We start from the raw sequence: 25,246 nt of genomic DNA, 5'->3' as shown, positions 1-25,246 counted from the left end.
TATAGGAAGTGGCCCGTATTGCACCCTCATTCTGTTGTCAGGGTAGCTTGTGGTGCAGAAGCTCCCCATGTCCATTTTCTCTGAATCTGAGGACAATTCCTAGCAATGTAGCCAACCTTTCTACAATCATAGTACGTTACTCTGCCTTTACATATCTCTGTGTAATCTTTTTTCAAGTGTGGTCCTTGACATCTAAAACGCTGAAGGCTTGATGATTCTTTTTAAGCCTTATTTCTCAGCATATTACTCTGTGCACCCGCTGCCAATGTTCCAGTCTCTCAAACTTTCTTGCTGACTAAAAACTATGCAGTTGGTATCAGTTTGCTGACATCCATTCTTTCTTTGTGAGGTAGCTGTTGCAGTGCCATAGATACATCGTCTAAGAATCCCGTCATAAAAGCAGGTTTGACTGTATGATCTAGTCCTCTCCCTATGTATCCTGCTAGTCCAGCCAATCTTTTGATTGCATTGTCATAAACATCAACTGATTCACCTGTCCACTTAAATCATTGTAGTTTTTCATAGGCTTCAAAAGGCCTTTCAATGAATGCAATCACTAGTTTCATTTCTATCTGTTCTGCATTTTTTTGTTCTCCATTACTCATCTCAAGATCGAGGGCAAGCGCATCTCCATGTAGAAAAAGTGGAATAAAAACTGGCAAGGTCTGGCACATGTTGTAGCTTAGCTACCAATTTGACCTTTTTTATCCACCCAACTACATCATCTTCTCCACTAAAAAGTGGTATCAAATCTTTGCCCAATCTCAGCATCCCAGATTCCATGATCTGTTTTCTGCCAAAATAGCTTGTGGTTAAATGTTTGTATTATGAAAATCCAATGCACATCCGACAGAACTCATGCCTGCCAAAGAGACACTGTTGAATTGATAGAACACTATCCCGAGCAACACCGTCGAATTGATAGAACACAATCCCAAGCATGAACATAGCAACACACGACCAGAGCAATCCTTTTCAACTGACGCCAAATGACCTATCAGCTTGTTTTCTATAGCCGTTGGGGGAAACTCAACCATCACTCGGGGAAGGATGGATCTAGCCCATTGGCAGACTCCCAATCTGCAACTGAAAGGTCTCAGGTTCGCTCCTCGATGCTGGTTTGTATTAATTTTTAAAAATTACAGTTTAGACTACAAGTTTTAAATATATATATGTACAACTCAATTTCAAAAACTGAGGAATATTTTAACATGTATGGTATGTGATTAATATATAGGAAAAGAAAATCTTAGGAGAACAGACATCGATTAACTCAGTTTCTTCTGTTTTTGACAAACACAAATGTAACTTGGAGCCTCCTTTGGAATTTTACTTGTAAGCTATAATGGTAAACAGCTAGAGCAGAATGCCACAAAAACTTCAGTATAAGAATAAAAAATATTTTATTTGTTTTTGTTAAATATTAATAAAGGAGGAACCATTTTGCATTAAAAATCCATTTAGTATTACACATGTAACTTGAGAAAAATATCTTTAAAATGTGTCAATATAATTTGAATAAAGAAAATCAAAACAAGATGGCAACTAAATTTGACCTGATGTGTGAATTCACTTATTCGCCATAAGGTTGGCACATTTTAAAAAGGTTTTTCTCAAATTTACATGCGTAATACTAAATGGATTTTAACTTAAATATTAATAAATGAGGAGTCGTTTTAACAAATATTACATAAAACAATTTTTAATGCATTTACAGAATTTTTCTTGCTTCCTGCTCTGGCCGTGATCTTTAATGTTTACTGCTGTAACCACACAATAATTGTAGCTTGAAAGCTTATTTTTATGGTATCGCAGTGAGAAACGAATGCAATACAATCATTATACTCCCCTCCACAATTCTTTTTTGCTTAACTTACACCATACATAGTTAAATATTTTAGTTATTGCCAAGAACAAAATTACAATTAAACATTTTTATGCACTTTTGTATCCAGAAAAAAAAATGTTGACTGTTAAAAACTCTTTCAACACTATCTCACTCAACGGTTAACAACTTAACTTTATTCCCTTTATCTAGTTCAATTCTGGTGCCAGAAGTGTATGAAAAGTTGGAATATTTATTTAAATAAAAAAAAAAAAAACTCTTGAGAAATGAACATATATTTTGTATTTTTTCATGTCATAAAATAAGAGGCTGAATGCTTTAGAAACCTGACATTACAAAGGTTAAACTTTGTATCAAAATAAATCCACTTGTTTATCCTATTCACAGCAGATTTTATGATTAAGGCATTAAAAAATGTACAATAAGTAAAATGAATAAATAAATAAGATTTAAAATGAGATTTTAGGTCAGGAGTAAACTATGCAACCGTCCACAAAGAAATCTATGCATAGTTACAATGTGCTGATCGAGATATTTAGAGATAGAAATAAAAAATACTTTTATGCAGAAAATTGAATGCTTAAATTTTTTTTAAACTATTTATTTTTAAGTCTTTCGGAAATCTTTGTACTATTCTATTAGGCTAATTAATTGTTGTTTTTAACAACAATAGTGAAAGAACTTTTATATATTAGACTAGCCTGTGTGCCCGGCATTGCCCGGGTGTTTGGAGGTATGTATTGAGCAAAAAAAAGGGGGGGGTAGTAAAAGACAAGCTCGAACCTGTACCATGAAGGAGAAAAAGAATGTGAAAAAAGAAACATGACTTGTTTGCCACTGCGTTCATCGCCAAACCGAAAGTGGCAAAGGTTTAACTTAAGGCTAGTCAATTTGAAAATATCGGCGACAAAAGCGACCATTCCTTGTAGAAAAGTGCCCAGTTGAGAGTAAGGATTTAATGTTTTTACCCAGTTTTTCGATATTTGTCGTCCGAAGGGACGAGCTTCAAAACGATACCAATGTTGTGAAAATCCGTCACCTCTATCAAAAGTTTTAGGCAGAGATACAAACATGCATACATTTAAACAGACAGGTGAGATTTATATAATAGATAATCGTTATTTGAACATAAAAAAATAAAATTCTTGTACAATGAAGGTGTTTTTTATGTACGACAAATTAAGGCATGACAAAGGTGTGACAAAGTGCAACAACTGCTTCTGCATTCATGTAATATTTTGGTATGGCATTCGAACAACCTGGGATTTTTATGTTAATAACAAAAAGCGATTTTAATTTAAATGGTGTAACATACTGTTTTTTTTAATCTTTAAAAATCTTTGGAAAAAATATTTTGAGATTTTTTCCGGAACAGACAGACCGAAGTAGGAGTAAATTAAATGATTTGTTGATATATTTATTTTTGTCAATTTCTATTGAAAAAACTTATCAGAAAAAAAAAACACATTCACCATTTTAAAAAAATAAAAAATTGTTTTTCTTTTAATTTAATCATTTTTCTTTTTTATGTTTAATTCATATTTTTTTAAAAATATTTTCCCTAAGTCTGCAAAAAATAATAAAAATAAATTATTTTTAAAAGTTTTTAGCAAATATAATAAAACAGCAGTAGCAATTTGTTGTACCTAAATAGCACACGAATAGAGAATCAGCTGGAGCAGTTTTGCCTTATCATACATTTGTCATACCTTACTTTATCGGAAGGAGTTCAGAAGTTCATAGTTAGGTATTTTATTTTTTGCAAACAATACAGCATCAACTAACATCGTTGTAAATTCTTTATTTGTAGTATAATAGGTACAAACTCTGCTGCCTGGTTTTACTGATCAGGACACATCTTTATTTTTGAAGTCCTAATTTTTATCCTGAAGGATCTTCATTATGAAGATATTTCTACTCAAAAATATATAATTTGTTATTAATTCATAGAATATTTTTTTTTTCAGACAGATATGGAGAGAGCCTCAATTATTATTGGCGTTTAGGACATGTATAATTAGAGTTAAAGTTAGTCACTCCTTAAAACTTGTTCTGCCTAATTTACTGCTTAGTTAAGACTCATTAAAACAGACTTCCAGCGTATCCATACAGTCTCATGTTTCCCTTCTACTAGCTTTTTATTTGCATGTTCCCATGCATCTTACTCTTGACCTATGAACCGTGACAGCTATTTCTGGTGTAGTAAGTCAAAAGTTGAATGAAGTTCTCAGCAAGAAGCGGACTACCAAGGAGGCTTGAATCACCCAAGACTTGCTCAAGTTGTGTGACAAAAAAAGTGATGAGAGAGTAGGCTAGTATAGACAAGCAGACAAGCAGGTCAAGATGAGCATGCTTAAGGCAAAGGAAGACTGGATCACTGATCAGTGAAACGACTGAATGGAACCTCGAAGCAAACCATGCCAAAGAGGCCTACCAAGTAGTGAACGACCTCACCAGCAGCAAGCAAGGATGGCTTAGCACCATTCTTGACAAAAACGGGAAGTGTCTGACCGAGTCTAAAGACATCTTGAAGAAGTGGACAGAGTACACTGCAGATCTATACTCATACCATACAACAGGAGGCACGGAGAAACTCAACACCCTTCTGACAACAGAAACAGACAGCTTCCCCATTCTCAGAGAAGAAGTGGAGGAAGCAGTGAAGTCCCTGAAGAAAGGAAAATCAGCAGGCATAACATCCCAGGAGAACTGGTGAATGCAGGGAATGAGGCCATGATCGTTGCACCACATGCAATCTGCCAGAAGATCTGGGAGACAGGAGAATGGCCAACACAACAGACCCACTCTTTAATGATCACCCTACCTAAGAAAAGTAACCTACAAGAGTGCAACAACTACTGCACCACCAGCCTGATATGCTATGCTAGCAAAGTGATGCTCAGGGTTATATTGAATAGATTAAGACCTCAGGCTGAAACAATGATAGCTGAGGAGCAGCCAGGATTCAGGCAGCACACAGCACAACTGAGCAGATCTTCAATCTTAGGATTCTATGCAAGAGATACCAACAAGAACTCTACTACGTATTTGTAGACTTCAAAAAAAGCATTCAACAGAGTATGGATGCAACACTCTGGCCAACCATGAACTAGTACAAAACACAGAATACAGAACCTCTACAACAAGACCAGCAGTGCTGTTCACCTCAACGGGGATATTGGAGACTGGTTTCAAACCATAGTTGGAGTGAGACAGGGGTGTTTGCTCTCGCCAACACTCTTCAATGTTTTCCTTGAAAGAATTATGACAGATACACTTGAAGACCACCAAGGAACAGTCAGTATTAGTGGCAGAACAATCACACTTCTGCATTTTGCTGATGATATAGATGGACTCGCACGCTTAGAACAAGAACCGAAGAACCGGGTCAGGCAACTAGACACATCCTCCAAAGCTTACGGCGTGGAAATCAGTGCTAACAAAACTGATGACAAATAGTGACAATGGAATCCAAACTGCCAACGGAGAAAAGCTTGAAACTGAAGAATTTCAAATATCTTGGAGCAATAGTTGCAGATGAGGGGTTCAAACCTGAAGTATTAGCCAGAATTGCAATCACAGCTGCAACACTAAGTTGAACATCATTGGAAAGACAACGCAGTCAAGTACAGCTATTTCTTGTTCACTCAGTTTTCCTGTATGGAACATGGAACATGGAACATGGACCCTTACAACAAAATTAGAGAAGAGGATTCAGACCTCAGAAATGAGATGCTTCAGAAGACTGCTGGCATCTCTTACAAAGACCACATAACCAATGCGGAAGTCAAAACCAGAATAAAGTAAGCCATTGGTCCTTATGAAAATTGTCTCATCACAATCAGGAGGTGCAAACTAAAATGTTTCGGCCACATCAGAGGAAAGAGGTTTGCCAAGACACTGCTCTAAGGAACAGTCAAAGGAGGAAGAAAGGGAGAAATGTGACCAGATGTGCAGAGGACAGTGAAGAATGGAGAGAACTGGTTGGCAGGTCATCTGTAGTACCCCAACGGCAACTGTCATGAGGCAGGTGATGGTGAAAAAGTCAAAAGGTAGCATAACATACACTTGATCTAATTTGGAAACAGATCTTTTTTCCAGTTTTAATTTTTCAAATGAGAGCTATTAAAAAGAAGGCAAATAATATAAGAGAATTTTAACTCATTTATATACAAAAACTAGCTGGCAGCCCGGCATTGCTCAGTCATACAATATATTTAAAGATGATATTTTAATTTATGCAGATTGTGTATGCATTGTTATAGAATTATTTCTCTATTGATTATTATATATTGCAAGGAATAATTTGCCTGGAGGACTAATTGGCAAAAAGAATAAGGCAATAAAAAATAAAAATAATAATTATGATAATATCGTTCATTAAATTCCGTTTGTGTTTGTTTACAATATCACACCAATTGGTATTTGGGCTTGACGATGAATGCCTTGGAAAAGTCACTTTTGATTAATGTTTAGTTTTAAAATATGCAGACGAAGAAATAATTTTAAATGGTACCTCTTCTTTTATCGTAAATTAAAAAAAAAAAAAATTAAAATAAAATGGTGAGGTACACCCGGGCTTGAACATTCAATCTGTAGTCGAATGCTCCACTACTAAGCTATATCTCCAGATTATAATAAATCTGTTTTAGGAAGAAATGATTTGCTGAAATTTTATTATCTCTCTTGCCGGTGTAACAGAAAATATCCCCCTGTAAAAATTATACTTTTTATCTATAAGAGAGAAAAGCTATTTTTAAGATCAGATATTTTCAATTTTTGATACTTATTTCTGCACAAAACATATATAAGAACACTGTCAGACATAAATTAGCTTTGTGTGAAGTTTACAAAAGATAGGCTCAGTCGTTTCAGAACCTATGAGGAAGGAACTCACACACACACACACACACACACACACACACAATGACTTTTATATGATAGTAGAGATTATTGCAATATTTTTGGCATAATATACTTGGACAATTCTGTTTATAACCAGAGGTGATAAGAACAAACCAAGTGGGTACTAGAATCGTCGTAAATAATGAATTATTAAAAAAAAATTTTGATTATACTTTTCATCACGACATGAGAGGATCACTGCTGACCGGAACTGGATTAATATTACCATTATTTACCTGGAATTATTTACAATCCAACGCTTCTTTAACTGGATTAATAGTACTCATTTTTCAACTGGATAATTTTATTTTCTCTATAATACAGAAATTTCTTTTCCCATTCCTTTTTGGATCATTTTTCCATTATAAGAATGGATCTTCACTCAAGAAGAACAAAGTTTGAATTTGAAAAGAAAAAGTAATTCTCTTGTATGATGAATTCATTTAGAGAGGAAAATATGTACAATTAGCTTTATCAATCCAGCACTGTCCGGGATCCATTAAATTCAAATTTCTTTTTGTAAATATTTCTATGTTCCTATAACCATGACTTTTATGCTATGTTCAGTATCTAAGCTAAAAGGGAACTTAGTTTTGATTTAATAAGAATGAAAAATGAGTATGTGAATAATTCATACACATGAACTTTTGCTTTTTTTTTTATCAAGAAAATAAGAAAACGTAACTATTGGACTTGACTGTAAAAAACAAAAACAAACAAACAGTAAGGAAAAGTAACATTTACTAAAAGAATAGGAGTTATCCCCCTTGACTGAAATATGTTAGCCTATTGCAAATAACATTATACAAGAATAAATGAAAATTGGCTTATCAGAAACAAGAGTAACAGATTATCATGGATTTTATATTTTCTGTGTCTTATGAAATGTTGAAAGTTAAATCACATAATTGCCTTCGAATTTGAAACTCTTAACTTTATAATAAATTAGCATGGGTACCCAGCGTTGTTAGGAGGTGGTATAATAAAGCTATTGAGCACCCCCCTCCTCACCCCTAAAAAAAAAAAACTAAAATAATAGCAAGTGCCCATGCAAGCAAAAAAAAAAAAAAATTAGCAGCAGTAGCTAGGTTCGAACCTGTAATATGAAAGAGGAAAAGGAGGTAAAAAAAAAAAGCAAATGCGTTAACCGACTCGGCCATGGTGCACTTGTAACATCACAAGCCTCTGAAATAACGTGTTTTAAATGTACATTAAGATCACGAGGCATGAATGTCTTTGCAAAAATTTTGATACAAAAACTGACCCCTTCTTGCAAAACACGGCTCAGTTGATGGTCAAAGAAGTTTTTCAACCATTTTTCGATATCATCTGAGAGATTGATCTTTCTAACAATACCAATTTTGTCATGGTCCAACGCGTCTGTCGAAAGTTTTTGGGAGACATACAGACACACACAAACACACATTTTGCCTTTTAAAAGGCTAAGAACCTGATGTATTAAGCAATCCCAATTCTTGCAAACTACATAAAATATAGAACAATAAAAAGAGAAATATTTGTAATCATCTCACATTGTAATGTGAAATAAATCGATTAAAGTTTTGAAAAAATAAAAGAAATATTATGCCTGTGTCAATGATTGAACTCATGAGCTTTGTAAATACAGCAAAATGTAAGTATCAACCGATCAATGTATTTATCGGCCTCCTTTTTTCTTTTCTTTTTATCAAGTGGGAAATTAGAACAGACGGTTCAAAATTGGTTTGAATGTACTTCTCTTATTCTATCATTTTTCTCCTTGTCAGCCTCTTTCACTCTTTAAAAACTTAACTATTTTTACAAAGAAAATGACATGAGATCAGACAGTCCAAAATAGATATATTTCACTCTTTTTTTTTTCTATATCTAAAAGAAAAAAAAGTGTGATGTATTTTTACAAATGAAGAGAAAGAACTGTGTAAATGAATTCGGAGTTTTCTTCTCTTAACCCTTATTTTGTCTCGATAAAATGTGTAAGTGCTCATTAAGGAAATATATGAATTATTTTAGGAATCGAAAGTATGCACATTTTTTATTTGCTTATTATTATTAAAATATGATAAAGATATTTTATCTAAACCCATTATATATGCTTTTATATGAAAAGAAACTTATAATAAAAATGGTTTAATAATTATAATTTAAATGCATTTAAGATGGAAAAATATTGAATTTTTTTTTTATTGCAGTATGGACCACTTTATAAAAAGATAAAAATAATTATGACAAAATATTTTATCAAAATAAAACAGATTGGGAGAATATGTTTAAAAATCTACAAATGAACAAGATAAGTTTTGCACGATAATAAAATCGAAATGATAATCAAATAAATAAAGGGGGTGTATGAGTAGCATAGCATGTATGATAAGTTGACATAAATATGCTATAAAAATAAAACTCGTATGATTATGAGTAATTATCTTTGCAAGTCATACGAATAATTCACAAAATTTTCAGTAGTGTTTCTACATAAAATAAAGATTTGTTAGATCTTTATTTTTGTAAGTGTATGTTTTGTAAATTGTTTGAAAACGAAAGATTACATTTAGCCTGTGTGTTACATAATGAAAAGCTCAGGTAAAGAGAATGATTGACAAACCAGGAGTTAGAAAGATGACCTTAGTAAATATACAGGCGTTAAAAGAGTCACATGGTTTCCAGAGAAAGGAATTTCTGTTTCTTTCTTGTAATAGAGTTGACTTTTAGTAATTTTGTTGCTCAGATAATATTGAATGACTAGCGAGACCTGTGGAAATTCCACAAGGGACTCATTCATATGTAATATGTTGATGTTGGCATTCTGTAGATGTTCAGTGTAAATGGAGACGCTCTGATATTATTGTAGCTTTTTTATAAAAACTGCAAAAGTATTTATCTTAGCTAGCATGAACGCCCGGCAAAGCCAGGCCGTAAAGTACACTTAAATATGCAGTTTTAATTCTTGTATATTATTATATAGTTAATGTTCTATCGATTTTTATATGTTACAAAGCTGCAATTTCAAAAATAAAAAAATATCCATATGACTTGGCTGCATTAGCTGGAATCGAAACCGAAATAAAAACTTATGAAAATAATATATGTATTCTTTTTTTTTTTACATAGGCATAACCACTTATCAAAGCCCAGAGACCACTCGAGGATAATGGTTAAGAGTGTACAGTAGTCAATTGGACAATATAGTAATCGTTAGTAATGGAAATTTGGTAAATTTGTTAACTTAAGTGGAACGACTCATGAAGAACTTGTTTACGTTGGACTTGAAGACAACCATATTGTAGTCAGCCGGAAACCAGGAAAACGGAAGACAATTCCACAGGCGTGCAGTTCTAAGAAAGAAGCTTTGTTCATGGAATCTACGTTTAGGTTTAGGCACAGATAAAGAGTGGGGGGAATTATTGATAGTGTTTTCAACTAGACGAGTGTTTCTTGTGAAAGTTTGGCAAGGGGGGGGGGGCTATATTATATATATATAATTTGAGTTCCTTCAGCCCTGATTGAAACCGAAACCAAAACTTATGAAGAAATCTTGGTAAAATTATTTATGTCAAGAAATGGAAGTACATAATAATTAATGACCCGGATGTACGTGTGACACAGAAAATAACACACATGCTATCATATAGTAATATATAGATTATTGAGTTTTACAGCATGTTGATTATTGTTGGATCAATTTATATGAAACATGTTTTATATATCATTGCTTTGTAGATTAAGTTTAAAAGATTTTGTTACATACAGCATTTGGGATAATATCGAAGTCACAGTCACAACTGGTAGAGCAGTAAAAAGAGAATCGTTTAATGTCATATCAACACTTTTGGGGTCATTTAATCTCGAAATCACTCATTTTTTGGAAATTTTTGTTCATCTCAAACAAAGCATATTAGCATCAAGACGTAATGGTACTGTGATTAGGCGCCAGATTTATAGGGGGCATCCTAAGTGGGCAATTGTGTAACAAGATATTTGTTCACATTACACTGAATCCCTGCATGTTGATGTAGTTGAGGGAAACAGGGGGAGAATTCCAAAGGCAAGTTGTCCAAGGGAAGAATCTATTAAAGTAGAAAGTTTTCCAGCACCTGGGGTCCTCTACATTGAAGGGATGGGATTTTGCTGACATTGTAAGAAAAGTATCAAGTGTTTATTTAGTATATTTATTTGATATATTATCTAAAGTAATAAAATTAAAATCGAGCTTGTAGCTCAACCAATACTAGGGCACACCCAGGTTATTGAACATGTGTCAGAAATTAGAGTCTGTTCTCTTTTATACAAAGATAAGTAGTTTTGTTCATAAATCGTTAACCAGCCAGCAAGAGAAGACATAAATTCTTAAACAGTAACCCTACATAATTCTACATAATGTTAAAATTTATGTTTTCATTTATTTATGTCGGCTTAAAAGATTTTATGTTTCAAGTTGTTACTATTAGCCAGGAAAGAGATAGATAGATGGTTTGAAAATTCGTATGTGGGTGGAATTTTGATAATTTTTTTATTTCCGGGACTTGAAAAGTAAATTTCCCCGTTGGCTAGTATAATTCTACGGAAATAAATTGGATATTGTCCAAAGGATATAAGTCTTGAATATTCTGAACCAATACAGTGAAATGAGTTTTGGCAAACTTATTTTTACTTAAAACCATATTTTAGGTTAAAAAAATAATAATATAAACACTATATATATATATATATATATATATATATATATATATATATATATATATAGTTAGTTAGTTGAAGCATATTTGCATTGAAAAGAATGTAGACATTTTTAATAATACTGCAAATACCCACAGAGAAAGGGAGTATAAAAGAAGAAAGAAAAGCAAAAAGTTGTGAGTTCAATCCCTGGTGAAGGAACTTCAGAAAAATTAATTGATACTGTTCCAACTGGCAGAGCAAAATGGGCTAAATTTGAAATATTATCAGTCCAATGCACATGAATTACAGAAACAAACAAACAGTAACCAATCAGCACATTAGGCAACAAAGGAAAAACATTCCAGAACCTTCTGTGTGCATACCTATCAAAACTAACAACTTAACAGGTTTTTACAAGCAGTCACCCTCCATATCATTTGGTTACATTTCCATCAATGATTATGAATGCCATTGATCTCAGTAAAAAACCTCCATTAGGAAAATTACTACTTCATGTTGCCAGGATTCACAAATTGGCACCACAAATAACATCTACAATGAATAGAAATAATAAAGATGGTTCATACAAGATTATGAACTGACACCAAATGATGTACCTAATTGCTACATCAAAGCGAAACATTTATTTCCTACCAACAGATTTGCTACCTTGGATTTCAAATCAGAATCTAGTTGGGGAGAAATAAGATCATTACTGGCAGCCTAAAAAGCAGTCAGATTTCATGCTGGAGTAAATTGCACTTATCCTGCCAACAAACAATGCCCAGTGCTGATCTCAGTCAAAGCTATTTTGGGAAAATTACTACTCAATGTCCTTGTGCTAAGTGTCTTGTTTAACTCATCAGCACTAAAAAGAACAACAACAACTATGACAAGTCACAATCAGTTTCATCTATATAAAATAGTTATACAAGAGAAACACAACTAGGAAATTTATGCTCTCACATTTAAACTCCATCAAAATATTTTTTCTTGATTTTTTTACTTACAAAACTTGTAGTGTTCTGTAAGTAAAGTGGTATGTTTTATCTAGATACTAGCATGAGTGCCCGGCGTTGCCCAGGTATTTGGAGGTGTATGTTGAGCAAAAGAAAACATAAAACAACAGTCAATTTTTTAAAACTTTTACCCCTATTATAACCCCTTAAAATTTATTGTTTTGGGCTCAAATTAAGTCAGATACATGTCCAAGGAACCTATATTTAAAATTTCAAATGTTTAGACCAAAAATTGTCGGAGGAGTTTGGTAGAGTTCTCAAAGATCAAATCGTTAAACTTTGACACCTTAACAGCCAAGTTTCTGGTCGAAAACCGATCACATCGATTTTCCCAAATTTCAGTACCCTGTATATCAAATTTCAAGTCTGTAGACTTAAAATTGACAGAGTTATTGCGTAGAGAAATGTACACACATACCGACACGTTCACTTTTATATATATACTAGCATGGGTGCCCGACGTTGCCCGGGTGTTTGGAGGTGTATGCTGAGCAAAAAAGAAAAAGGTCAATTTTTCAAATTTTGACCCCTATTATGACCCCTAAACATTTATTGTTTTGGGCTCAAATCAAGTTATTAAGTTAGATTCATGTCCAAGGAACCTATATATAAAATGTCAAGTGTTTAGACCCAAAATTGTCGGAGGAGTTTGGTAGAGTTCTCAAAGGTCAAATCGTTAAACTTTGACACCTTAACAGCCAAATTTTTGGTCGAAAACCGATCACATAGATTTTCCCAAATCTCAGTACCCTGTATATCAAATTTCGAGTCTGTAGAATAAAAATTGACAGAGTTATTGCATAGGAAAATGTACACACACACACACACACACACACACACACACACACACAGACATGTTCACTTTTATAGATATATAGATTTGTAAGCTTCTGAAAATAGGTACTGTAAAATGAAAACAATGTTAAATAAATAGCTGAATATGCTCGATGTAAATGTATTGTGTTTGTGTTTATGTAAAACCTATTGTTTGAAAACTAATATTAAATGCATTAAAAAGTAAATAAGTAGTAAAAAGTATGAATAATGAAAGCAACTATGAACAAACAATTAAGCATATCTGATAACTGATTATACTGTCAATCCAGAATGTAAAAGAAGCTCTTTAAAATAACCAATGAAAATGTCCCCCACCCCGTCTCGCAAAAATGCATGTGTAAATGAACAGCATTTCATATTTAAGTAGAAAATAGAGAGTAGCTAACAGACAGTAATAAGATCGAAAAGTATGGAATTGTATGCTACAATGATATGTCATAATCACATTGACACATGGGTTCCCATAGATTACCAAAGTTAAGCAATGTTGAGCATAGTGATTTGGGAATTTCTAGTGTTATATGTAAAGTAGTAATATGTAGTTCTAATAATAGTGATATATAATGATAAGTAGTATGATTATACATCTAGAAAACAAAATAGGTTTAAGGTTCTTAAAATTCATACTAAAATTATATGCAAGATAGAGTACTTGAAAAAATTCAGTTGTAAAGTTGCACTTTTCTCATTGCAAGCGACACTCAAAATACAACTGTGAATTTCTTAAGACTTTCTACCCAGTCATGGCTATCCCTGTGGAAAGCATGCTATCCCTATGGATTAAATAAAGGGTCCATTCGAAATTTTGTGCAGATTCCCTGAGTTCAACAGAAAGATTCCCAAGTTTGACAGAAAGATTCATGAGTGTGACAAGATACACTTGAAGAAGGTCAGAGGTTACATGGATCAAAGTGTTGTGAAAATGACAGTCAAGATGAGAATAGTAGTCCAAAGAATCCAAATAATATGAAACGAACACATATTTTCTGAAAACATGAATTAAGAATTGATCTAAATTGCAGCTTCTGGATAAAAAGTTATACTCATTAATCAAAAAATTGAGGGAAATTTATTTCACTTTATATATAAGATTCTTCTTTAATCATCTATCTTACAATATATATGATACTGCAATATATTGCAGTCTAGCCCAAGGGATTAAATGGTGGGTTCATTTTGAACTTCATGGAAGATAATTGACTATGACAAAAGGCAACTAAAGAAGGCTGGAGAGTACAATGACGTAAATATTAATAGCATAGTAACAACTAAGAGGAGAACAACAGTCTGACTTTATTCAAATAATAATACCTCATCTAACAAGATTGTTAAGTATAATCTTATTTCAAAATAACAAACGATTTAAGTGGACAGCGAAAACTTGTTCTGCTCAAGTTGGCATTCAGGTAAAATTATAATGTGGAAAGAGCTGGAAGAAAATTTGATAGTCTTGTTTCATAAAATAAGTTGGGATGATAGAAATGAAAAACAACAAAAACAACCGTATCCAGTTTATCTAAATGCTGCTCTGGATAGGACATGATTAACCGATAAAGAACACCCGAATAAAACAGAACAAAACATGGCAACTTGGAATAATAATCAGTAAATTTGCCAACATTAGGTGAAGAGCAGGCACCACTATATAGAGACAAATAAGCCTAATAATGCACCTATGCACCTAAACCAGAATTGAATAGAAAATTATAAATAAATGAATAATAAAAATCAATTATTCTGTGATCCTTTGGTTAGAAGCAAAATATATGTTCTAATACCACATTTTATCTTTCTAGTCCTCACTTAATGAAAGAGAAGTCCTTCTTGATTGAGACAATTTTTATCTTTCCAATCCAGAATGCTCTTTTTTTGGGGGGAAGTTTGATTTTTTCACCATGTTAAAACCGACCTTGCATTTACCTCTGCCTACGGGGACACACAATTATTTCATAATTATTAAGGAGTAACACTTTACCAACCCTAACCTTTGATATAGTGGATGAATTAAACGACTGACAAGCCTTCATTCAAGCACTACTGTCTAAATTATAGTCTGTCTAGTGCAGATGTCAGTCCAGCGAAATTAATAAGAAATGTTTCAAAGTTAAAGAAAAGAAAGAAATTAGAGAATGTTTTTCTTCCTTCTTTTAATAATAAAAAAAATTGCATCTTAACTTGTTCTAAAAACAGTTTTATCTGTGTATCCAAAGTTTTAAAATTTCTAATGATTCTTCCATGAGCTTTAATGCTAATTTTTATACATTTAAAGCAAACACACACTAAAAAAGCTCACAGAGAAGAGTTTGTTCACACCTTGTGCGTCAACAACACAACAACAGCAACACGCTTTGGACATAATACAAGGATATTACTTGAAAGAAAAAAAAAACAACAAGCAATAAAACTCTTTCACTCTTTGAAGATCGACTTGATATGGTCCAAAATTAATAATAAATGTAAAAATGAAAAAAAAAAAGAAAGAAATTGGATTGCGTTTTTCTTCTTTCAGTTGATAATGATAGAAAAAATTGCATCTTAATCTATATATCCACAAAAGTGAAATTGTCTGTGTGTGTCTCTGTGTGTACATTTCCCATTTCCCTACCAAACTACTCTGTCAATTTTCACGTTACAGACTCAAGATTTGACATAAAGGGGATTGAGATTTCGGTTTTCAGACAGAAATTTGACTGTCAAAGGGGTCAAAATTCAACGATTTGATCTTTAAAAACTCTACCAAACTCCTCTGCTAATGTTGGGTTTAAACACTACAAATTTTAGATGTGGGTTACTTGGACATGGATCAAACTTTTTAATTTGATTTGACCCCAAAACAATAACTATAAAATGGGTCAAAATTGGGATCAAAGTTAAAAAAAAATTGACCTCTGCAGTCTCTACCAAATTACTGAGCCAATTTTTGGTCTAAACATTTGAAATTTTACATAAAGTGTATTCAGACATAGAGTAAGCTTTTTAATCGGTTTTTGGCTGAAAATTTGGCTGCCAACGGGTCAAAGTTCCAAAGATTTGACCTTTGCAGTCTCTAGCAAACTATTCAGGCAATTTTGGGTCTAAACATTTAAAATTTTACATAAAGGATATTCAGACATGCAGCAAGCGTTTTAATCAGTTTTGGGGTGAAAATTTGGCTGCCAAGAGGTCAGTTGAAAGAGTTGACCTTTGCTGACTCTACCAAATTACTTTGCCAATTTTGGGTCTAAACACTTGAAATTTTAGATGTAGGTTACCTGGACATAAGTCAAACTTTTTAATATATATATATATATATATATATATATATATATATATATATATATATATATATATATATACCTACATATGCACATAAAGTTATGAAGAGTACATAGGGCCTGAGCAAAACCGGGCTGGACTGCTAGTGTGTTCTAAAAAGAGTTTTATCTGTTTATTCAAAGTTTATAAACAAATTTGTTTTATTCTTGCAGTAAAATAAAGATTATTTTTTGCAAAATATGTTTGGAAATGTTTTTTTATACTCTGTAATGAAATAAGTGATATTGTTTAAAAACATTGTATTTAATACTTGTTTTCTTCAAATGAACAGAAAATTTATTTACATTTTTAATAACATCGTTGTCGTTCATGACAATGTAGCTAAAGTTGTTTGGCTCTTGTCCTATAATTAGCATAGCTTTTGGTCCTTATGCTGCAAAAGGTTGCTGACCTTTGGTCTAGTGAATCAACCTTGGATAAAAAGCATTCTACATGAGGTGAACATAGACAAAAAATAGGAGGCACTTGCCGCAAATGAGGATTAGATAACACTTTTGGCTACTTCTCTGGTATGACAGCTCTTTTATGGATAAGGCATTGGTGATATGATAACATTCAAGAAGATAATCTCATCTAAATTTTAATCACAGAATCATTACAAATGAGTAATTCAACATAAAATGCTGTTTCATCCCCAAACGAAAAAAGAATAGGTTCATACCTTTCTAAATAGCATTTAGCATAAGTGAATTTAAGCATTCTAGATATTGGAAAAATAATAGGAAAATGATTGATAAGTGCCTATTCAGGCTCTTCTACATCCAAATGATAGTCTGCCTTTGATAGGAAAGACTAATAACCCTAAATAGAGTAAGGGTGAACGTAGGAAAACATTGAAGACACCTACTACAAATGAGAATTAGCTCACAACTCTGGGTGCTTTTGTGGCATGACACATGAATTAGCTATTAGCGATATGATGATGACAGTCAAGAATATCGCCTAAATATTAATCACAAAATCATTGCAAATAACTCATTCGGCCATAGTGAAAGAAGGATGGGTTCATACTTTTCTAAATGGTATTAAACAAGTGAACAACAGTTCAGGAAAGTTTAAAGTATAACAGTTGACTGGAGATTGATTGGCTAATAGATTAAATAAAAAAATTACCTCAGTTAAAAAAACAAAAAAAAACAATGCATGATCAAAAGAAAACAACTGGGAGGGGGATAAAAAAATTTTGCAAGACAATTCATCTTGACAGAATGATACACATATTTTTTTCTTTCTGACACTAACAACACAATAATTAAATCTACCACTAGGTTTGATTTGGTTTGGTTGTTTTGTTTCATGACATATCAACCCTTTTACTTACTTACTTGTACTTGAAACGACATTCACCCTGGAGGAGTTGAGTCGGCTTCATGAAGATGCACATCTCGTATCGCTGCGGCCCAAGCCCGGCGATCGGAGGCAAGATCCCGAGTGAGCAACAGCCAGTCACGTCTCCAACGTCTTCTGACTGGCTGTTATCAACCCTTTTCAGATTATTTAATGCCAAATTCAGTTATTTTAGAAATAGTATTCATGTTGCATCCAGTTATTTTGTAGGTTTTCATTCTTAAAGCTCTTTGTATCTTCAATTGTTAGTTTGTAGTGTTTGGTTTGGTTGTTTTATATTGGATTTTATCGTTTTTGTTCCCTGCCCTGCAGAACATGAGTTTTACAATGAAAGAGGGAAAAGGGTTACAGTATTAACGTTAGGTACATTTTAAGTTAGGAAACCAGTCAGGAAGTGCGGGAGATAGAAAGAGAAAAGGGAAACGGGAAGATGAAAAAGGGGAAAAAGGTGGGTTGTTGTTTTTGCTTTTGGCTTAGCAGAACATAATTAAGTTTTGCAAAAGGAAATAGAAAAACAAAAAGCATCAATGTTAGGTGCATTTCGTCTCAGGAAGCCAATATCTTCAGACAGCCTGATTTGGTACCACCAGGCTAGCTCTCCATTACTCAATTAGAATACTAATCTACAATAATTATGGGAAATATATCAACTTTTCGTTTACAAACATATTTAAAGTCATTTACACTGAAAAATATTAGTGGAAATTTGTTTTCAGAGCACTTATGTGACAAAGTATGCAGGTCAGTGGTCAGTCACAAAAGATACATGACTGTGCAAAAGAACTGGATACAATGTAAAAATAATCAAAAGCTGTTCCCATGCCATATATACAGGAACGTTTGTAGGAGTAAAGCTGGAATTAATGGATGCAAATTGATGAGATAATCTTGGGTCAAAAACTGGCAGTCATATATATGTATCAAAGTTGGGACGATTAATCAGAATTGGAAAAAATCAGAACTTTTGGAGGTTCAGTGCCAATTAATCGGAATCAGTATCAGAAAAATGTGTACCTATTTTCCGATGCCAAAAACAATTCCTTTAATTATCTTTTTCCTGTATGATTTTGCTTACAACCACATCTTCCCCTGTTGATCGCTCCCACAAGTGTGTTTTTATATTTGAGAAAATATATGCACATTTAACATGTGTTTTTATGGTGTGAAATGTTTTTGACTCCCGAGGGGGGGTATGAGACCAATGATTTCGACAATCGTTTTTATAACCACCGGCTGTGCTAACCAACCAATGAAAATCTTCCAAAGTTACTATTAAAATTGTCGAATTTTGGATTCAATCAGTTTGCCATTAACTACGTCATGGATCGCATTTGATTCTTGGCGCCATCTTTGTTACTAGCAATTAATTTTTTTTTTTCGGGACTGCACTGCTTCTCCATTGCCATCTTTGTTCAACAGGATGTCTCAACACTTAACATATGGTAATTGTGAAAAATAAGAATTTTATAGTTAAATATTAAGAGATTTATGAAGAATTGGAATCAGAATCAGTAATTGTATCAGAATTGGGAATTTAGTTTGGAATTAGTAATTGTACTGGAATCGTGGAAAAATATTGAAATCATCCCATTACTGATATGTATATATAATGATAATTGAAAGACGCTTGTCATACTAATCCGCGATGGTCCCCAATGATGCATGGCGTTAAAAGATCCAGGCAGTATATATAAATAAAAATGAACTTATGTGTGTGTGTGTGTGTGTGTGTGTGTGTGTGTGTGCAGAAAAGTCGTTACCAAACTCTTCTTTCAATCTTTGATTTACAGACTTGAAATTTGATATACAGGAGATTTGGACATGTGGAACAAATTTGATTAGGTTTTTAGCTGGTAAAAATAGCTGCTAAATGGTCAAAATTGACAAAAATTGGCAGGGTAAGTCAACTAAATCTGTTACTTCTATACATGTGCAAATATACAGTTTTGTTAAAGTCGCTTCATTTTGAACTTTTTCATGTCCATCTGCCGGTAGCTCAAACAGTAATGATTAAGGGTGGAACGCTAAATGTTTTTTGTTTTGATTCCAGCTAATGTCGCCTAAATCATCCTTTTTTTTTTTAACTTTTGAAATCATGACTATATATTGGGTACAATATAATAATAAATAGAAAATTGGCTCTATAATAATAAATATGAAATCAGCATGAATTAAGATATCATATTTAAGCATATTTTACGGCTGGGTCCTGCCGGGGAGCCACTACTATAAATTGGGTACAATATAACAATCAATAAAAGATTATCTCTATGCTAATTAATATGAAATTAATATATATATATATAGTCCAATTATTGTATTACTGGTATGAGTAGGTAAAAGAAGATGTCTGCTTATAAAAGAAGGTCCAGTGTATATGATTTTCACTTATTGCTTCTGGGAAATAATTGTAGGTCTCTTTTTGCTTTGCATTTAATATGGAATACATTGGGTATTGCAATGTTTTGAGTGAATTTGTGACATATTTGCATTCTTCTGCGAGATATTATGGACTTTAAATTTTGAGTGCACATAAACCGATTATCATACTTATATTGATTTCGTTGTCATCGTGGTAATAAAATGTATGTCCAATAATTGACAACACTCTAAATAAATTAGCAATTCCAACAATACAAACTATATCACAAACCATAAAAAAACATTAAAAGCAAATCCCCATATCTAATGCATCTAATTGTATTTAATGTCACATGCAACGACTGCCATCAGATATTAACGAAATGCAACGGAAACTGAAGAAACAGTTTGATGAACATAAAAGTCATATGAAAAATAAGAAAATCTTTTAATGGCATTATTTTCTCACACATGATCATTCTTTTAACTTCAAACTAGCTAAACTCATTCAATTCATTTTAAATAAATCTCAGCAAAGACTTCTTGAATCAGCAGTAATTATAAACTCTAACAAAATTAAGTAACGTAATGGTTTCTACAATTTATCTCCTTTAATCTGCAAATAATTACTAACCAAACAGAACTTGAATTTTCAACATAACTTTGTACCTAACATTTACCAACTATGTTTTGTTTGAAAAAAAAACAAAATCATTACAAATGCACCACTACTAATCTGGAAAAGGTAAACATGAAACTTTTATGAATATATAAAAATGAGGTTTCATCTTTTTCATTTACAAATATATACAGACATAGATGTTTCACATTCACGAATAATCATCAGTTTGGCTAACAAAGCTATTATCAGTCAAACGAATGTGAGACCATATATTTTATTTACAAATATAAAAAGTGTTTGACCTGCCAATAGAGAAAACTGCTTAATATATATAAACAAAGAAAATTAACTGATAATGCATAAAAAAATTATTGCATCATTAAATGTTAAAAAACAGGGAACAAAGTAGAGATTGTTTATTAGTATATAAAGTTATAAAAATATATATGGCAATTAAGTTACATAGAATTATACATATTTCAGCCCCGTAAGGATTTGTACACAGAAAATTCTGTGTTGCTTAATTGCCATATATATTTTCATAACTTAGTACCTAACTCTACTCACACATTGAGCACTGTTGAAAAAAATACTGAAACTCGATACATATATATGAAATAATAACAATCTCTCTCTCTCTCTCTCTATATATATATATATATATATATATATATATATATATATATATATATATATATATATATAAAATGTATATATGTAAAAATAAAATATTTTTAATCTTTATATATCTAATTTTAAATAAATAAGAATGTAAATATACAAACTACTAATTATAGTGGGGGTGAGAAGTAGTTAAATGGATTAATCCAAATCTTATAAATACAAGACTGATAAATTAAAAAATGTGGAAATTGATGAATCGCACAGGTAAGAAATTCATTTTTATACTATGAAAAGGTTAGTAATTGCAATTAAGAATAGGAAATTGGATCAAATGTTTGTAACATGTGTTCTTCCTAAGATTAAGGGTGGTGGTGTTTGATCAATACTGCTGGGGAGCCATGATGTAATATACTGTTTTGTTTTTAAATCCTCAAAACAGTGTTTCATGGTAAACAACTGATGATCCCTTGAAAAATAAAAAAATTGGTATTATAGGAAATTCGAGAGAGTTGATGCAGTGATTGCAGGTGATTAAATGACTTACTAACTAGATGGTTTTTTAACGAATGATAAAAAGTAATTTTTTGTATAGTTTTAAAGGTTAAAAACTTCAAAAACTTCAAAGACTATATATATATATATATATATATATATATATATAGTTCAATAATTGACTGCCTCTGAAAAAGTTGCACAGAACAAAACGAATTATCAGTGCAAGCAATACACGCCACAAATATTTATGTATATTTCTGTTGTTTCTGTTGTTTATAGCTTTGGTTGTCTCTCCCATTCTCAAACAGAAATACTTACCTTTCTAATTTTTCTCTTAATTTGTCTGAACTATCATCATTTAAGACATTGTAAAGATCCTCTTTGTCCAAGGTTTTTGTGTATCCCAATGACAATATAGGATGTACCCACCTGAAAACAGAAAAAATAGAAAGGCATTACAAATCTCTTAAATAACAAATAGCATTTCGCTTTGAGGCTTAAATAACTGTAATATTATTTATTAACTTAAAAAAAAAAAAACTTAGTTTTTTTAGGGGGGAAAAAATATACACTTCTAATAATGATCCACATCAAAAACGAACATGGATATATTCTGTTCAATTATAAACAAATATCTTTGACAAATGAATTAATCAATAAAACACTGAGGAATCATGCGCAAAAAATGCTTCCACATCAAATAAAATATCAATTCTTGATGAGCAATATGTCACATTAAGTAAATTGGATATGGATGCCGTCTTCTACAACAAAAAAAAAACATAAAAAACAGTATAATGATCTCAATATTCTGAAGAAACGAATCCAAAATAACAAATACTGTCCAAAGAAGCGCTTTTTATTTATTTTTCTTGTTATTCATTCCAAACTGGGCACACTATCACCGAGACAGAAAACGTTAGTGTGAATTATAGGCCAGCTTTATAAAAGTGGGCATGCTGATATATTGCAGAAGAATTACTGCCAAAAGAGAAGAATATTTAGTTGGATCATAATCAAGAAATTTGACAGGAAACAGAATACAATTTTACAAGGGCATCACTATCCCTGAGTGGCTTCCGGGCCTTGATAAGTGGTGATCACTATGTAAAAAAAACAACAAAAAAAACCTTAGAACCCCCACTCAACAAAACACCAATTGTCACTTTGAACCCTGTTTTTAACACGATATTGAATTTAGTTCAGCTAGAAAAACCGGAGAGTTGATATATAAGCAGACTGGGATGGTCCATTATGCTTAGATGAGTAAAATGTATTCTGAGTTCTGATTGGTTGCTCATTCATGCGTGAATATTTTATTATATAAATATTGCTTCATAAGCTTTTAACTTTTTCTGTTGATTGGATGGCAATTGGAGCTCTTATGTGGGTAAATGTCATTTTGATTCTATGATAAAATACATTTTGATCAAAAGAAGACAAAAAAGTCAAATTCTCGCAAATTTCCACCACTTTTATCACAGTGGTGTCTCACAAACCTGACACACATTAACCCTTATCCTCGAAGGGCCTTCAGCCCTTGATTAGCAGTAACTCCCCTTGTAAAAGAAAATTAAAATACACTGAGTGATGTAAGTGCCTTTCTTCTCTGTTTCAGTAAACTATTGCTTATATAAGCATGTCTGTTAATATTTTCAACAGTTTAACTAATTTTCAAAGGGGGAGATTATGTATGTACTTTAAAATCTGATAATGTGAAAAAAAAAAGGTAGGATATCTTTAACAGATTTTTCAATTACATTTGTTACATATTAGGGACCCTGCACCAGTAGCAATTAAGTTAGCTTGTATGAGTTTTGGCAAGGGTCACATTTAGTACATATTAAGATAACTTTAATCTGCAAACAGAATCGTTCCCAGAGACACCTGATGTAAATTTGAGACACGAGAGCAGAGGTTAAATGCCATATATAAAACAGGAGTTGAACGATGATGAATGATATTATATTTTTCAAGTGAGAGAAAACTGAAGTTTTTAGATTAGTCTCTCTCGGGAAACTGTGCAAACAAGTCACTGCCAATAATGTAGGAAGCCAATAATCTAAGCCGAATGTTATTTCGATGTCTATCCATCTGCATTACTCATCTTGTTAAGTTATAAACTAAAGTTAAATAAATAACATTCATTGCTCTTTTCTGAGCCCATTCTCTCCAAATAAAACCTTGAAGAAAATGCAGCAAATATCTCCTTGTATCTTTCCTACATGAAAAAGAGTTTTATTTGTCTTAGTAAAACTAGTAATGCTCTTTATTTATTTATTTGCTTCCCCACTGAGCAAATTAGGCACAAGGCCGTTTTTTAGTGTGGGGAGGAAAAACCAGCTCCCCCAAGGGGGCACTCTGGCAGGGTCCAAAATTAGCAATTGTCTGATATGAAGGGTTGCCCCACATTGACCAGAACTGATTACTTCCTTTTCCGCTCCTGGACCGAAGGCCAAGAACAGCCTCTGCACCTCTGCACAAAGCTAGTAATTCTCACCAACCATAAAAATGCTTAGGATATTTCAAGATTTCAAGGTAGTTCCAACGCAGAATCATATTTCAGAAACTAACACACTTTAAGTCCTCAAAATACAACCATTTTGTTCGGAAATGAATATCCTTTCACTTGCTTTAATAAATAATAATCTACATGATATATTTGAAGAGTTTTAGGGAATGTAATGATAAAAATGTTAATGCTATGAAACTGCCACCTTGCATCAAATTTTCTTTTTTTACCCCGCAGTGTTTAAAAGTTCAGTTTATGAGGAATTTCATCATCAAATTTGGAAAACAATTAGAAAAAACAACAACCTCATTTATTGTTAGGGTAGAAAATAAATTTATCCATTTGTTTTTGTTATGTTTTTTTGTTGTCTTAAAAATAAATCTTTAACATGACGTGTTTTGAACATTTTTTCTAAATATTTTTCGTACTCCATATAATGAATAAATTAATGTTTTTATTAATATAATATATATAATATTAATATAATATATAATATATATAATATTAATATAAATTTAATGTATAATGAACCTCCATATGCATTAAAATTATAATTCTGTGTTGATTTCTCTTTTGGTATGATCGTTTGTTAAATATGGACTTCCTGCAAATTGTAACCGGTTTTCTGTAAAATGAAACAAATTGACTAATTGCAGCAATTGTTGCTCTTGGCTGTTCGTTTTAAATTAAAGTTTTTATTTTAGAAC

General features: G+C 32.4%; 1 protein-coding gene across 1 annotated transcript in view; it reads right to left on the bottom strand.

The window, feature by feature from the left end:
• Positions 1 to 25,246, bottom strand: part of LOC145242735 (ATP-binding cassette sub-family C member 4-like) — a 275,544-nt gene that overhangs the window by 197,813 nt on the left and 52,485 nt on the right. The window contains exon 2 of the mRNA XM_080105907.1: positions 22,346 to 22,456. Coding sequence (XP_079962033.1) covers positions 22,346 to 22,456 — 111 coding nt within the window. The remainder of the gene's footprint in view (positions 1 to 22,345; positions 22,457 to 25,246) is intronic.

This window comes from Euprymna scolopes, chromosome 1 (assembly GCF_053919585.1).
Source record: "Euprymna scolopes isolate OS-2025 chromosome 1, ASM5391958v1, whole genome shotgun sequence".
Classification (NCBI taxonomy): domain Eukaryota; kingdom Metazoa; phylum Mollusca; class Cephalopoda; order Sepiida; family Sepiolidae; genus Euprymna; species Euprymna scolopes.
Note: the sequence above shows the minus strand (reverse complement) of the source record. Positions and strands in the feature narration are given on the sequence as shown.